The sequence below is a fragment of the Chrysochloris asiatica genome, unplaced genomic scaffold (assembly GCF_000296735.1).
Source record: "Chrysochloris asiatica unplaced genomic scaffold, ChrAsi1.0 scaffold00100, whole genome shotgun sequence".
NCBI classification, from domain to species: Eukaryota; Metazoa; Chordata; class Mammalia; order Afrosoricida; family Chrysochloridae; genus Chrysochloris; species Chrysochloris asiatica.
In genome coordinates this window covers 3128375-3144881 of record NW_006408618.1, presented here as the reverse complement: position 1 = coordinate 3144881, position 16507 = coordinate 3128375, and the positions used below count along the sequence as shown (strand labels likewise).

Below are 16507 nucleotides of genomic sequence, written 5' to 3'. Positions count from 1 at the left end.
AATGGTTTAAAATTAAGAAAGGTGTGCGACAAAGTTGTATTCTTTCACCATACTTATTCAACCTGTATGCTGAGCAAATAATCTGAGAAGCTGTGTTCTATGAAGAAAAACGTGGCATCAGGATTGGAGGAAGACTCATTAAGAACCTGCGATATGCAGATGATATAACCTTGCTTGCTGAAAGTGAAGAGGACTTAAAACATTTACTGATGGATATCAAAGACCATTGGATTGCAACTCAATGTAAAGAAAATAAAAATCCTCACCACTGGACTAATAAACAACATTCTGATCAATGGAGAAAAGATCGAAGTTGTCAAGGACTTCATTCTTCTTGGATCTACTATTAACACTCAAGGAAGCAGCAGTCAGGAAATCAAATGACGTATTGCATTAGGCAAATCTGCTGCACAAGACCTTTTTATAGTGTTGAAAAGCAAAGATGTCAGCTTGAGGACTAAGGTGTGCCTGACCCAAGCCATGGTATTTTCAATCACCTCATATGCATCCAAAAGCTGTACAGTGAATAAGGAAGACCGTAGAAGAATTGATGCTTTTGAGTTATGGTGTTGGAAGAGAATATTGAAAGTGCCATGGACTGCCAAAAGAACCAGTAGATCCATTTTGGAAGAAATGCAGCCAGAGTGTTCCCTGGAGGCCAAGATGGCCAAACTTTGTCTCTCATACATCAGACATATTGTCAGGAGGGACCAATCACTGGAGAAGGATATCATGTTTGGTAAGGTGGAGGGTCAGAGCAAAAGAGGAAGACCCTCAAAGTGATGGATTGCCAAGTGGCAGCATCGATGGACTCAACTGTGGCAACTGTAATGAGGATGACCCAGGATCAGGCAGTGTTTTGTTCTGCTGTGCATAAGGTTACTCTGGGTTGGTAATGACTGGATGGCCCCTAACAACAACAACAACAATTCCAAAACTGCTGCAACAGTATATTGACAGAGGGTCAAGCCAGATTCAGAATGGGACATGGAACTAGGGATATTGCTGGCATCAAATTGATATTGGCTGAAATCAGAGAATATAAAAAATATATTGACATGTACTTTATTGACTATGCAAAAAATTATGAGCAAGTGGATCATGACAAGCTATGGATAACATGTGGAAGAACTGGCATACCAGAACACTTGATTGTGCGAATGACCAACCTGTATATAGAACAAGAGGTAGTTATTCCAATAGAACAAGGGGAAATGGAATGTTATAAAATTAGGAAAAGTGTGCTCAAGGGTTGTAGTCTTTCACCATACCAAATCATCTGTACACTGAACAAATAATTGAAAAAGTTGGTTTATGTGAAGAAGAATGTGGCATCATGATTGGAGGAAGACTCATTACTAACCAGCAACTTAAAATACTTACTGAGGAAGATCAAAGACCACAACCTTCAGTATGGACTGTACCTCAATGTAAAGAAAACAAAAATCCTCACAACTAGACCAATAGATAACATCATAATAAATGGAGAAAAGATTGAAGTTGTCAAAGACTTCATTTTGCTGGGATCCACAATCAATACTCATGGAAGCAGCAGTGTTGATATCAAATGATGTATTGGCATTAGGGAAATCTGTTGCCCAAGACCTCTTGAAAGTGTTTCCATTTATAGGATCTCTCTATAAGTTTTCTAAGGAACAGCTTCATTTGCTCTTCAAAAATTTTAGCACTATTCTAGGAACACAGTGAATACTCCCAAGTGTGATGCTAACTGAGTGTTACCTTTGTTAAAAATTAATGAAAATAGAGAAGAACAAAAGATACGTCTCGAATGGAAGACCTACAGGAAAAACACGACATAATGGAGACAGATGGACTGCTACTATGGGAACAAATGGGTCGCTCCCCTAGGAGACATTGGGGCAGTCGGTCAGGTCCCACCAACATAGCCTCCCCCCCGCCCAAACTGAGACTCGGTGGAAATGCATGCTCAGATTGGTAAACACACGCATCACCGTTGGGGAGAAATGGGGTAAAGGCAGCAATGAAGTGGTGAGCTAAGCCTCACAATATTCAGAGGGCTTCTGTGGACCCGGTTGGGGACCTGGTTGGCAAGCAGTGCGAGGAGACCTGAGGACTCCTGGGCCCAGAGTCAGTGACGTGGCCACAGAGGACTCAAGTGGAGAATGGAGCTGCCGGCTGATGGCAAGAGAGGGCATGTGCACAAGAACACCCACACTTGCAGATGACACCCATGTGACCTGGACTGGACAACTGGATGATCAGAGCTCAACCAGAAGAAGAAAGAAGGGTTGGGGGGAAGAAGATTGAGCTGATCCAAGCTGATGAACTTGACCTATGCATACGAATCCAGTGACACAAAAGAGGCAACAAATCCTTACAGCAAGAAACATTCCCACCCCCTCCACACACAGAGTAGACAGAGAGGGGCAACTTGGACATTGGATACCCAAATGGGGAGGGAGGGACTACAAAGGCAAGAAGTAACTGGCTTACAAGCTTTCAAGAGGGAACCTAGAGCTAGGGGGCATGGAGGAAGGCAGAATCACCAGTGAGTACTATCCAATTTGTCTAGGTGGAGCTGATGAAATGAAATACAGATGGGTTACGCGCGATACTGTAGTGAATAATGGTTACCAAGATGGATTGTGAGTGTTGGAAATGCAAGGGTAGATGTTTTGTAGCAAGGAAGAGAGTGATTATTTCTCCAGTCTAGGAGCGGTGGGCTCTGGGACCACCAACGGATAAGAGCCGAGAACAGGACCCCACCCAGAGAACCGGGGATACCTGAGATGGAGACAGAGATGATGACATGGAGGGATGAAGCGGCTGGGAACTTTGGATCCAGAGAGGGAGAGGAACTGTGGGCCGAAGACTGAGGGGAGAGGGGGGAGTGTAGAGCACGGGCTTCTAGGATATGCCCTTTGGTCGGAAGATGATGCATGGAGGGCATTGGAACCATGGCAATGTAATGATATACGATGGAATGAATATGGAACTGAGGTTCTCTCATGTAAACTATCATATAATTCACAATAAAACATTTTTAAAAAATCAATGAAAATAACCACAATAAATCTTTACATACAGTCTTTACAAAGCTCTAGGTATAAAGCTTTGGTAGCATGGTTACGAGTCAGGTGCTAACCTCACGGTCAGCACTTTGAAACTATCAGCCATTCCATGGGAGAAAGATAAGGCTTTCTACTCCTGTAAAGATTTATAGCCTTGGAAATCCCAAGCAGGGTTGCTATGAATCAGAACCGACTCCATGACACACCACCACCATGTAATGGCACATCACAAACAGTTCAGCATATTATTTTAGTATTTGTCTTACCATGTTGCATTTTATGTTTCGATTTATTTCAGATGCAAGACTAACTCTGAGAAAATACATTGCTAAGGTCAGTGCAACCATTACAGATCTAGAAAAGGGACCAGGGAAACTTCTTAAGGAAGACAAGGTACTGTGTTATGCTTTTGCTTATTCTGATGTATTAAATGATGTATTCTGAAAATGTTGCTACACTAGTTCTCAAAAGATAGGTAGCGGTCCTCCCTCCTTCCCTTGCTTTTTCTAGCTTTTAATGGAAGCACGTAAAGCATTTCTCCATTTAATATATTTACTGTTAATTTCTGATGAGCATTACTTATAGTGTTTGAGAAATTTCCTTCTACTATTTTAAGGTGTTAAATGTTAACAAAATTTAGGAATAACAGCTAATAACTGTAGCCCATGTCTTCGTTATCTAGTGGTGCTACAACAAAAGTATGTCAAGTAGATGGCTTTAAGAAACAGAAGTTTATTTTCTCCTAATTTAGGAGACTAGAAGTCCAAATTCAGGGTGCAGGGTCTAGGAGAAGGCATTCTTTCTCTTTTGGCTCTGGAGGAAGATCCTTGTTTCCTTGTGTTTCTGCTCCTGGGACTTCCTCCTTCTCTGTTTCTCTCCCTTTTTGTTGAATCTTTTTTATATCTCAACGACTGATTTAAGACACACCCTATACCCCTTAGCATAGCAAAGACAACCCATTTCCAAATGGGATTATAACCATAGGTATGGAAGTTAGGATTTATAACACATCTTTTTGAGGGATACAATTCAATCCCTGATACTCCATAAACATTTTTTTGAGCACTTAATTAACACATTTCAGGTGCTATTTGTAAATACTTTACCTGTATTAATTCATGCACTCCTCATAATAAGTCTATGAGACTGTTGCTGTTAAGTGTCATCATGTCATTTCCGACTCACAGCAACCCTGTATAGGGTTTCCAAGGAGCGGCTGATGGGTTTGAACTGCCAACTTTGTGGTTAGCAGTCCAATGCTTATCCTCCAGCGCCATCCCAGGACTCCAACCCTATGAGGTAGGTACTGATATTGTCTCCTTTTTTCAGACAAGGAACACGATGCTCAGAGAGATTAAGAAGTTTCCCCAAGTCACATGGTTCTCAAGTGACAGAATTAGGATTTGAATTTTGACTCAGCATGTACTATGGAATAACTGCTGAATTGTACTGAAGTTTTTAAGATGCCTGTCATTGCTATCATATGAGTTTTTCCTTTTTCTTATTAGAATTATTATATAGCTAGATGTTCTGATGTTGTACTAGCTCTGCATTTCTGAAATGAATTCTGACCCATCAAGATATATATATATTTTTTAATATATATACTATGTGGATTCCTACTGTTTCATGTATAGATTTCCTTTGAATGCAATAGGTCTGCATTCCTTTTTGTAGGCTAAGCATTAGACTGTGAACCACAAGGTTGGTGATGCAAACCCACCAGCTGTTCCTAGGAAACCCTGTACGTGGTCGCTATGAGTTGAAATTGACACGATGGTACTTAACAAATACTGTCAGAGGTGGTTGGAAGGTGAAAATGGTCAAGCACTCGACTAATCACCAAAAGGTTGTTGCCTCAAACCCATTCTGAAAGATGTATATTTAAGTCCTCTACTATGATTATGTGGAGTCCTGATGTGGCACCGTGGGATAAAGCACTGGACCACAAGGTCAGTTTGAACCACAAGGCTGGTGGTTAAAACTCACCATCCACTCCTTGGAAACCCTACACTGGGTCACTATGAGTCAGAGCTGACTCGAAGGCACTTAACAACAACAACTATGATTATGCATCTTTCAGAATTTGGTAAAGTAAATGAAAAATTAATAAGACAGTAGAGGATTTGAATATGTATTTAATAAGCTCAGTTTTATAGAACTATGTATTTTATAAATAGATTATGGACAGTTTTCAGTTTTTCCATAAAACATTTGTCAAAAAATTGATTTTCTTGGCCACACTAAAAATATAATAAATTTCAAAAATTGAGATTTATAGGTCATATTGGCTGACAAAAATTTAATGAAATTAGAAGTTACTGACAACAAAGTGACCACCTGGAAGTAACATAGAACCATCAATAGAACCCTAAGATCAAAAAGTAAAAATTAATATGAAAGATGTATACTAAGTATAGAGTCCTAGTGTGGCGCTGTGGGATAAAGCACAGGACAGAAAGGTTGGTTTGAACCACAAGGTTGGTGGTTTAAGCTCACCAGGCACTCATTGGAAACCCAGGGCCACTATGAGTCGGCACTGACTCAGCAGCACTTAACAACAACAACAATTTATTAAGTATATTAACTCCTCTACTATGATTATTGGATTCCTGGTGCGGTGCTGTAGGATTAGCTAGACTTCAAACTACAAGATCGACAGTTCAAGGCCACCAGCTGCTCCTTGGAAACCCAATGTTAGGTTGCTATGGGTTAGAACTGTCTTGATGGCACTTAACAATAACTATGATTATACTTTTAGAAAGTATTCTTATTTTTGGAATTTCTTCTTCTATTTATTTAATCTTCCTATTCAACAAGTACTTTCTCTGAATTCTGGTTATATGTTGACCCCATTTCTGTAATGAAAATTTCAGTTATATACTCTTTGCATTTAAGTGGTGCAACACGGCGTGGGGGTCATGCCAGACCTCCTCCAACTTCACAAGGGGGAGGGAGAATCAAAATCAAAATCATCCCAAGGACGATTCCTATGATGTAGGAATCAGACATACATCTACTCTCTGACTTTCTTGATCCTGTTTTGACACCAACCATCCCTCCCAAGGCATTCTACCTCTCTGCTGGATTCAATAATCCATTGTAATCACCATACAGACTATACTCAAAATTGTTGTTTTTGTTGTTGTTATGGAAGTGAAGAGGGTATATAATTCAGGATATAGCATCTCTTAGTTGTTTCTGATCCTGAATTGTATCATGGTAGAAGAGCCATCATTCACTATTCACCGTACTACAGATGCTGAAGGGAAGGCTAAGCTGTATCTGAGATCTTCAGTTTTTATGTTCTGCCAATAATTATTTTTCAACTGTCTTGAGTTTCCCTACCTTAAATGTAGTAACAATTCTTGGTAAAACCTATCACCTAATCAACCAAACACAGGTAAGCCTGCAGAAAGAGCTTAATTCTCTATATAGTCACCATTATTTCATCTTCCTCCTGTCACTAAGTATAGATTAATGGTTTCTCACTGCAGAAAATCCATTCCTCATAAGCACAGAAATCCTTAAATATTAATGATCATAAGTGAATAAGATCACCTAGCTTAGAAGTCAGTATCTTGAAATGGAAAGAACATTTGTTTAGGAGGCAGAAATTGAGATTATAGTCTTAGCTCTGCTTTGATCAGAATGACCAATTGTTTAACCTCTCATATTTTCAAATTTTTAAAAAATTTCAAAGTAGTCAGAAATAATACTCCCAAAGGCAGTAATGTAACTCTTCTTTCCTCTTTTGTTTTTTCTCTTAATGTCAGTCTCTGAGCCTTTCATTCTCTCAGGCTCTTTCTCCCTATTGGTGGTGAGGAAGACTTGGGAAGAGAATTGGAAAGTCTGTATTAGACAAAAGAGAACCAACCTGGACTTGGAGGCGGGAGGAAATGAACTTTTCAGTTTTCCAAATTTGTCCTTGTTTCTTGAATCAGACTTTAGCTAACTACTGTGCATGCACAATGAGATGGTTTTACAATGCAATTGAAGAGATTTTCAGTGAGGCGGAGTTCTTCTTGCATTTCTTGTACTTCTTTCTCCTGTGAACCACCCGAGAGGGAATAAAATATTCAGAATCGATGCTGTGTGCTGACTTGTATGCAGCTCATACCATCCACCTCTTTTCCAGCCTTTTATGTAAGCACTTACCTTTATTACAGGGTTCAGTGACAATAAAGAATTAGGCAAATAGCATAGACTGGCTCAGGCTTTATGAGTCTAGATGAGGAGAAGGTTTATTATACTCATATTCCACTAATGTTAGAGTTGCACTGTCTAATAGAGTAGCCACTGGTCACATGTGCTATTTAAATTGGAATTAATCTGCGGCTATTTAAAGTGGAATTAATTCAACTGAAATAAAATTTTAAATCCAGTTCCTTGTCATTTAGTGACATTTCAAGTATTCAGTAGCTACAAGTGGCTCATGGCTATAGCATAGAACAGTGCAGATATAGAACATTTCCATCATCACAGAATTTTTGATTGGACAGTGCTTATTTAAGAGAATCTAAAGAGTTTTATTTTTCAGTAAAATAAGTAAAAAGTAAAAATTTACTTTGTCCCTAGAATATCATCCTCAATGCATGCCGCACAAAAAGTGAGTGGTTGGAGACCCATCTGGAAGCTTCCGTTAATGAACTTTTGGAACAGAAACAACAATTGGAAGATATTGTGACTCCTATTGTCACAAAAATATGTGCCCCACGTAAGTTTTGGATAAAAAGTAGTTTGAATGTCAGAGAAGATGATAATTAGGTTCAACCCTGTTATTTCTGAGAAAGTCTGATTTTAATCATCTCTGATTGGTGCTGTAAGATCAGCACTGGACTGCAAACCACAGGTTGGCACTCAAACCCACCAACTGCACCTTGGAAACCCTATACTGGCTCACTATAAGTTGGAACCGACTCAAGGGCACTTAACAAACAATGAAAATGTTATTAAGGAGTCCTGATGTGGTACTGTAAGGTAAGTACTGAACCACAAGGTTGGCAGTTTTGACCCACAAGCCACTCCTCGGAAACCTTGTTTGGGGCTGTTATGAGCTGGAACTGATTCAATGGCACTTAATGACAACAATATTACTAAGTAATCATTAACATTGTGCCCTTCTCCAGGTACTGGTTCCTCCTGATAATAGGTCTGAAGTATAAGAGATGAAGTCTGGCCATCCTGACTCCCAAGGAGCATTCTGGGTGTATTTCTTCCAAGACAGATTTGCTTGTTCTTTTGGTATTCCATGGTACTTTCAATATTCTCCTCCAATACCATAACTCAAATGCATCAATTCTTCTATGATTTTCCTCATTCATTGTCCAACTTTCACATGCATATGAGGTTATTGAAAATGCCATGGCTTGGGTCAGGCGCACCTTGGTCCTCAAGCTGACATCTTTGCTTTTCAACACTTAAAGAGGTCCTGTGCAACAGATTTGCCTAATGCAATACGCCACTTGATACCTTGACTGCTGCTTCCATGAGTGTTGCTTGATTCAAGCAAAATGAAGTGTTTGACAACTTCAATCTTTTCTCCATTTATATGGATGTTGTTTATTCCTCTAGTGGTTGAGGATTTTTGTTTTCTTTACATTGAGATGTAACCAATACCTAATGCTGTGTGGTCTTCGATCTTCATCAGTAAGTATTTTAAGTCCTCTTTGCTTTCAGCAAGCCAGTTTGGATCATCTGTGTATGGCAGGTTTCTGAGTCTTCCTCCATTCCTAATGCCACGTTTTTCTTCGTGTAATCCAGTTTCTTGGATTATTTGTTCAGCATACAGATCAAATAAATATAGTGAAAGAATCTGGCACACACCTTTCCTAATTTTAAACCATTCAGTGTTCCCTTGTTCTTTTCAAAGAACTGCCTCTTGGTCTATGTACAAGTTCTTCACGAGCACAAGTGTTCCAGAATACTCATTTTCCACAATGTTGTCCATAATTTGTCATGATTCACACAGTTGAAAGACTTCGTGTATTCAACGAATCAGAGGTATTCTCTGCTTTCAGCCAATATCCATCTGATGTCAGCAATGATATCCTTTGTTCCATCTCCTCTTCTGAATCCAACTTGAAGACTGGAAGATCTCTGTCCATTTTTGAATTATTTTTAGTAAAATTTTACTTGCATGTGATATTAATGATATTGTGCAGTGATTTCTGCATTCCACTGGGTCATCTCTCTTTGGAATGGGCTCAGATATGTATCTCTTCCAGTCAGTTGGCCAGGTAGTTGTCCAAATTTCTCGGCATAGATGAGTGAGTGCCTCCAGTGCTGCATCAGTTTGTTGAAAGATTTCAATTTCTATTCCATCAATTCCTGGCATCTTGTTCTTTGCCAGTGCCTTCAACGCACCCTGGACTTCTTCCTTCAGTATCATTGTTGTTGTTGTTGTTAAGTGCCGTCGAGTCGGTTCCGACCCATAGCAACCCTGTACAGGGTTTCCGAGGGTGTAAATCTTTACGGGAGTAGAAAGCCTCATCTTTCTCCCGCGGAGCGGCTGGTAGTTTCGAACCGCTGACCTTAAGGTCCGCAGCCCGATTCGTAACTACTACACTACCAGAGCTCCTTGTCATTAGCTACTGATTATATGCTGCCTCTTGAAATGGCTGAACATCCACCCTTTATTTTTGGTACAGTGATTCTGTATTCCTTCGATCTTCTTTCCTGTTTTCTGCATCATTCAATATTTTGCCCATAGAATTCTTCAATATTTCATATTGAAGCTTGAATTTTTTCTTCGGTTCCCTAAGCTTGACAAATGCTGAGAGTGTTCTTTTCTTCTAGTTTTCTAAATCCAGGTATTTGTACATTTCGTTATTACATTTGACCTTGTCTTCTTGAGCTGCCATTTGAAAATTTCTATTGAGCTCTTTTTCTTTTTTTAACCTTTTTATTGTGAATTGAGTGAAAGTTTACAGAGCAGATCATCAGTTTCACATTCAATAAATCATATACTCTGCTTCATTATATGGTTGCAACCCTCTGCATGTACCAACAGTTAACAGCATTTACTTCTGTTCACTCCAACGACTGCATTCTTCTCTGTGTCTCCCGCCACCCCCATCTTTCCTTTGTTAACCTTCCTCCAGTTGTATATTACCTGCCCTGTCACCCATGTCAATGTGTGTCTACCCTCTAGCGCATGCATTTTAAAAAACCACACAGGGATATATAATCATTTAAACAACCATAGGGCATTTTCTGAAAAGTCAGTCTCCTGGCCACCAGCACACAGCATCTCTACGCTGGAGAGCAAGTTCAGTGTCTCTTCTGACATCCATTTTGATATTTTCCTTCTTTTTTTGTCTTAATGACCCTTTGCTTTCTTCTTGTATGATGTTCTTGATGTCATCCCACAACTCTTCTGGTCTTTGGTCTTTAGTGTCTAATACATTAAATCTGTTCTTCAGATGCTCTCTAAATTCCGGTGTGATATGTTCAAGGTCATATTTTGGCTCTTGTGGGCTTGTTTTAGTTTTCTTCAGCTTCTCCCTGAACTTGCATATGAGCAATTGATGGTCTGTCCCAGTCTGCCCCTGGTCTTGTTTTGGCTGATGATAGGGGAGTGTTTCTACAGTCTGTCTCCACAGATGTAGTCAATTTGATTTCTGTGTATTCCATCTGGTGAGGTCTATGTGTATAGTGTCTTTTACATTGTTTATAAAAGGTATTTACAATGAAAAAAAATTGGTTTTGAAAAATTCTGTCATACAATCTCTAGCACCGTTTCTATCACCAAGGCCATATTTTCCAACTGCTGATCCTTCTTTGTTTCCAACCTTTGCATTCCAATCACTAGTAATTACCAATACATCTTGATTGCATGTTTGAGCAATTTCAGACTGAAGAAGTTGATAAAATTCTTCAAATTCATCATCACTGGCATTAGTGGTTGGTGCATAAATTTGAATAATAGTGGTATTAACTAGGCTTCCTTGTAGGCATACAGATATTATCCTATCACAAACAGTGTTGTACTTCAAGACAGATCTTGATATGTCCTTTTTGATGATAAATGCGATGACATTCCTCTTCAATTTTTCATTCCAAGCATAGAAAACCATGTGATTGTGAGATTCAAAATTGCCAGTACCACTTCATTTCAGCTCACTACTGCCTAAGATATTGTTGATTATGCAGTCCATTTAATTTTTGACAATTTCTTATTTTCCTAGATTCATGCATCATACATTCCATGTTCTGATTATTAATGGACGTTTACAGTTATTTCTCTTTATTTTGAGTTTACGTCATTAGCACATGAAGGTCCCAAAGGCTTTACTCCATTCATGCCATCACGGTCAGCTGTACTCTGAGGAGGCAGTTCTTACCCAGGTGTAATTTGAGTGCCTTCCAACCTGAGGAGCTCATCCTCCAACACTATATCTGACAATATTCTGCTGTTCTTCATCATGTGTCAATATTTAAATTTCTAACGCTGATAGTGCTCCCTTGCTAGTCATGAAGTTTTCAGTTACTAAATATTTAGAAGTAGTCTGTTTCTCCTTCCTAGTCTGTCTTTGGAAACTCAGGTGAAACCTGCTCACCATTGGTGACCCTGCTGATATTTAAAATACCCATAGCATAGCTTCCAGAATCAAAGCAACAAACAAGCCACCATAGTACAACAAAGTGACAGACAAGCTCCAATTCAGTGACTCAGTATAGGGTTTCTGAGGATCCACTCGTGGCTTTGAACACGGACCTTGGTGTTAGCCGTCTAGTGCTTATCCTACACCACCACATCAGAATCCTGGTTGTTGTTGTTAAGTGCCATCAAGCGCTTATCCTACGGCACCATACCAGGATTCCAGTCCATGGTATTATTATTGTTAAGTGTCGTCTAATCGATTCAGACTCATAGAAACCCTGTATAGAGTTTCCAAGGAGTGGCTTGTGAATTTGAACCACTAACCTTTCTGTTCAAAGTGACTTTGTGGTCCAGTGCTTATCCCACAGTGCTACACCAGGTCTCTAATCCATGATAGCTCCCTATTATTAATATTACTTTCAGTATTAATAGTAACTAATAGTAATAACTTAACTCCTTTTATGTTGTTGTTGTTAAGTACCACTGAATCTGTTCTGACTCATAGCGACCCTGTATAGGGTTTTCCAAGGAGTGGCTGGTGGGTTTGAACCACCAACCTCTTTTGATTAGTTTAGTCCAGTGCTTTTCCTACAGTACTATTCCAGGACTCTGAACTCTTTTTATAGAGCATGTCTAATACTAACTTTAATATTAGTTGTAGTCGTTAGATGCCATAACATCGACTCCAACTAATAGCGACCCTGTGCACACAGAATGAAACACTATTGGGTCCTGCCCATTCTCACAATTGTGGCTATGTGTGAGCCCATTGTCGTAGCCACTGTGTCGATGAAGCTTGTTGGAGGGGCTTCATCTTTTTCACTGACCCTTCACTTTACGACCCTAAGCATTAGGTTCTCCAGGGACTGACTGGTACCCCCTGAAAACATGTTCAAAGTACATGAGACTGCTCTAACATTAGACTAATCATCAATCACTTAATTTTATCTGGTTTACTTTGCCTGTTTTCATTATTATTATTCTATATTTGAGGGAGGGGGGGAATCTATTGTGAGAACATTGTCCTGTGAATAGGTGAGGTGCCTGTATCAGAATATTGGTGGCAGGGGTACCTATGATTTTTTTAAGTATCTGCTGAGATATAATTCTCCTATCATAAAATTCTGTCTTATAAAGTAAGCTCAGTGACTTAGTATAAGTATATGCAGAGTTCTATAACCATCACCATAAATGAAGAGTATTTTTGTCTCATCCCCAAAAACAAGCCCCATACCCCTTAGCAGTCATTTCCCATTCCTCTCTTCCCCCAGCCCCTGGCAACCATTGCTGGTTTCTACCTCGGTGGATGTGCCTATTCTGGACATTTTATGTAACTAGAATCATATATTATGTTGACTTTTTTATCTGGCTTTTTCCACCTAGCATAATATTTTCAAGGTTCATCCATGTTGTAAAATGCATTAGTACCTCGCTCCTTTTTATGGCCAAATAATAGCCTATTGTATGGATATAATTTTGCTTATATAGTAATCAGTTGATAGACACTTAGATTGTTTCTATTGTACTGGCGATTTAAAGTAATGCTGCTATGAACATTTGTGTAAACATTTTTGTGTGGTCATATTTTTTTTTTAGGAGTTCTGGTGTAGCGCTGCAGACTAATGCATTGGACTACAAGGTCAGTTTGAACTGCAAGGTTAGTGGTTCAAGCTCACCAACCACTCCTTGGAAACCCTATATAGGGTTGCTGTGATTCGGATCTGACTAGAAGGCACTTGAACAACAAAAACAACAACATATGTTTTTTATTTCTCTTCAGTGTACACCTAGGAAATTGCTCTGTAAAATGCTAACTCTATGTTTAACCTTTTGAGGAACTGCCACACTGTACCATTTACATTCCTTCCCCCAGTGTATGAGGGTTCTAACAATAGTTATTATCTATTTTTCTAACATTATCTATTTTTCAGTCATCTGAATGGATGTGAAATGGTATTTATTACATTTTAGTTTTGATTTATATTTCTCTAAGGTGGCATTTGCTGTTAAGTATCCTTGAGTTGGTGGGTTACAAACTGGGCTGCTAACTGAAAGGTCTGCAATTCAAACCTATCAGCTGCTCCCTGAGAGAAAGATGAGGGTATCAGCTTTTGTAAAGATTCACACAGACTTGGAAACCCAAGGGCACAGTTCTACGCTGTCTTATAGGGATGCTAGGAGTCAGAAGTAACTCGATGGCAGTGGGTTTGGTTTTTTTTATTTTTGGTAATGATTGTTGTTAAAGAGTCCTGGTGTGGCATTGTACAATAAGCACTGGATTGCAAGGTCAGTTTCAATCGCAAGGTCAGTGGTTCAAACTCACCAGCCGCTCCTCGGAAAGCCTTCATGAGGTCACTGTGAGTCAGAACTGACTTGAGAGCACTTAACAGCAACAATGTCAAACATCTTTTCTTCTACTTACAGGAAATTTGTGTATCTTACCTGGAGAAGTGTCATTCATGTATTTTTTTTTTTTAATTGAGTTGTCTTTTTATTGTTAAGTTGTAGGAATTCTTTTTGTATCCTAGATTCAAGTTCCTTATTAGACATTTGATTTGAAACTATTTTCTTCTATTTCATGGGTTATCTTCATTTTCTGCTCAAGTCTTCTGAAACATAAAATTTTGATATAATACAATTTATCTGGTAGCATAGTGGTTACGAGTTGGGCTGCTAACCTCAAGGTCAGCAGTTCAAAACCACCAGTCATTCCACAGGATAAAGATGAGGCTTTAGGCTCCCATAAAGAGTTACAGCCTCAGAAATTGTATTCAGGGTTGCTATGAGTTGAAACCATAGTACACTATTACCACCATCTATTTTTTTGATTGCTGTACTTTTAGTATCGTATCTAAGAAACTGTTACCTAATTCAAGACCATGAAGATTTACACTGATGTTATCTTCTAGGAGTTTTATAGTTTCAGTTCTTTCATTTAGTTCTGTGATGCATTTTGAGTTAGTTTTTGCACATAGTGTGATGTAGAGGTCCAGCTTCTTTCTCTTATGATTTTTATGTTTATCCAAAGGGGCTAATGCTTTATAAGATTAAGATGCTCTACCTGGTCTAGGTAGTGTGACAGAAGATATCTTGCTGTCTATAACTAGCATTTATTGAGCATATTCATAGCCCTTTGGTACCCTGGAGGATACAAGAAGGTTTATACTGTTCTTGTCTTTAAGGATCCTGCCCCATAGTTTGTGAGTATAAAAAGAGGGCTTGACAAGATAGGCTAAGTCGTGTATATGTTCATAGGAAGCTAAATTGAATGAGAAAGTTCCATGAAGAAGGAGAAATTGCTTGAATGGATTGGTTGCCCAGCTGGACTGACAAGAGAATTCCAGAATAGAGTGCACAATATGATTGTAAAATGTTCAAGTGTGGATGACACTGAAGTGGACAGTAGCTACATAGTTGACTGTAGTTGTTTCTGTGTTAAAGAATGGTATATTATAAGGCTGGAAGATAAATTTATGATTATTTATGAAATGTATTGATTTGTAAGATCAACAATTTGGGCTTGATTTTCCGGACAGTGGAATGCCATGAAAGTTTTGGAGTAGGAGAAAACAGGACTAAATAGGGGAGGATAATCCTGCTTACCTTATAAAATGGATTTGAGAGAAAGAAGTTTAAAGAAAGAAAGATTAACTTTACCTAGAGTGAGGTGATTATGATTTGAATTATTGATTATATAGTTCCTTGATATGTGTCTTCTCCCGCTGCCCCATCACTACCATTACCATGATCCTTAACCCTGTTCTCACTTCTCACCTGTGGGGAAGAATTTCCCTTCTGCCATAAGTCCCTACTCCAACCACTTTAACATCCTACACCTGTATCATAGGATTCTAGATCTGGATGGAGCCTCTTAAGCAGCACCTCACTTTATAATGAAGAAAGTGTAGACAGAGTTACTCTAGTCAGTGGCAGAAGTAGCAAGAGCAATGCAGATATTATAGGAAATATAATTGTGCAGCTTCAGATATATATATATATATATATATGTGTGTGTGTGTGTGTGTGTATATATATATATATATATATATTTTTTTTTTTTTAAAGGAAGGACAAATACTTGAATTGATATATCAGGTTTCCAGGCTGGGATATTCTGATTTATTTTAAGCCCACTTATTTTAAAAACTGGCTTCATTTTGTTTCAGATCGCAAGTGAATTGACTGTAATTAAAAAATCTGTTTCCTTTCAGGTCAAGTAAAAAGTGTCAAATCCATCACCTAAGTCGTGATCAGAAAAGACATCCTTCTGAGTATATATTTTGTAAAAGGACACATTTTCTTCAGGTATCTGTAAAGAAAACATATTCATGAAGTGAAGAAAATGGAAGTGGGGCTTTAAAAAACTGTTTTTGTGTGAAATTAAATTACTTTTGTTTTGTTGTACCTTGTATAGCAGGTTTATGCCCAGACTCTTGCCTAACCTCTCCTCCCCAGTGGGCAACTCATGTGAATTCCAGATGCTCCTTCCAGAAAACCCTTGGGTGTGACTCACTTTCAAAAATCGAAAGGAGACTTTTAAAACTATTTGCTGCTGGTGGTGTGCTGTGGAGTTGGTTCCGACTAATAGCGACTTTGATAGGGTTTCCAAGGCTGTAAATCTTTATGGGTGCCTCATCTTTCTCCTGCAGAACCGCGAGTAGTTTTGAACTGCTGACCTTGAGGTTAGCAGCCCAACTTGTAACCACTATGCTACCAGAGCTCCTTTTTAAAGCTAGTTAGAGATTCTAATAATTTTCTGTGTAACTGAGGCAGGAAATGTCTACTCAAATGAAAAATTCTGTTTTAGAAAAGGACTGTTTATACAGGAAAAAAAAATATTCTCCCTCTC

General features: G+C 38.8%; 1 protein-coding gene across 1 annotated transcript in view; it reads left to right on the top strand.

The window, feature by feature from the left end:
- The window catches only part of ANKRD45 (ankyrin repeat domain 45), a 47185-nt gene extending 31284 nt beyond the window's left edge, over window positions 1-15901 (top strand). Inside the window, exons 3-5 of the mRNA XM_006867099.1 lie at window positions 3352-3446; window positions 7632-7770; window positions 15870-15901. Of these exons, the coding sequence (XP_006867161.1) occupies window positions 3352-3446; window positions 7632-7770; window positions 15870-15901 (266 nt within the window). The remainder of the gene's footprint in view (window positions 1-3351; window positions 3447-7631; window positions 7771-15869) is intronic.
- Window positions 15902-16507: the final 606 nt, after the last annotated feature.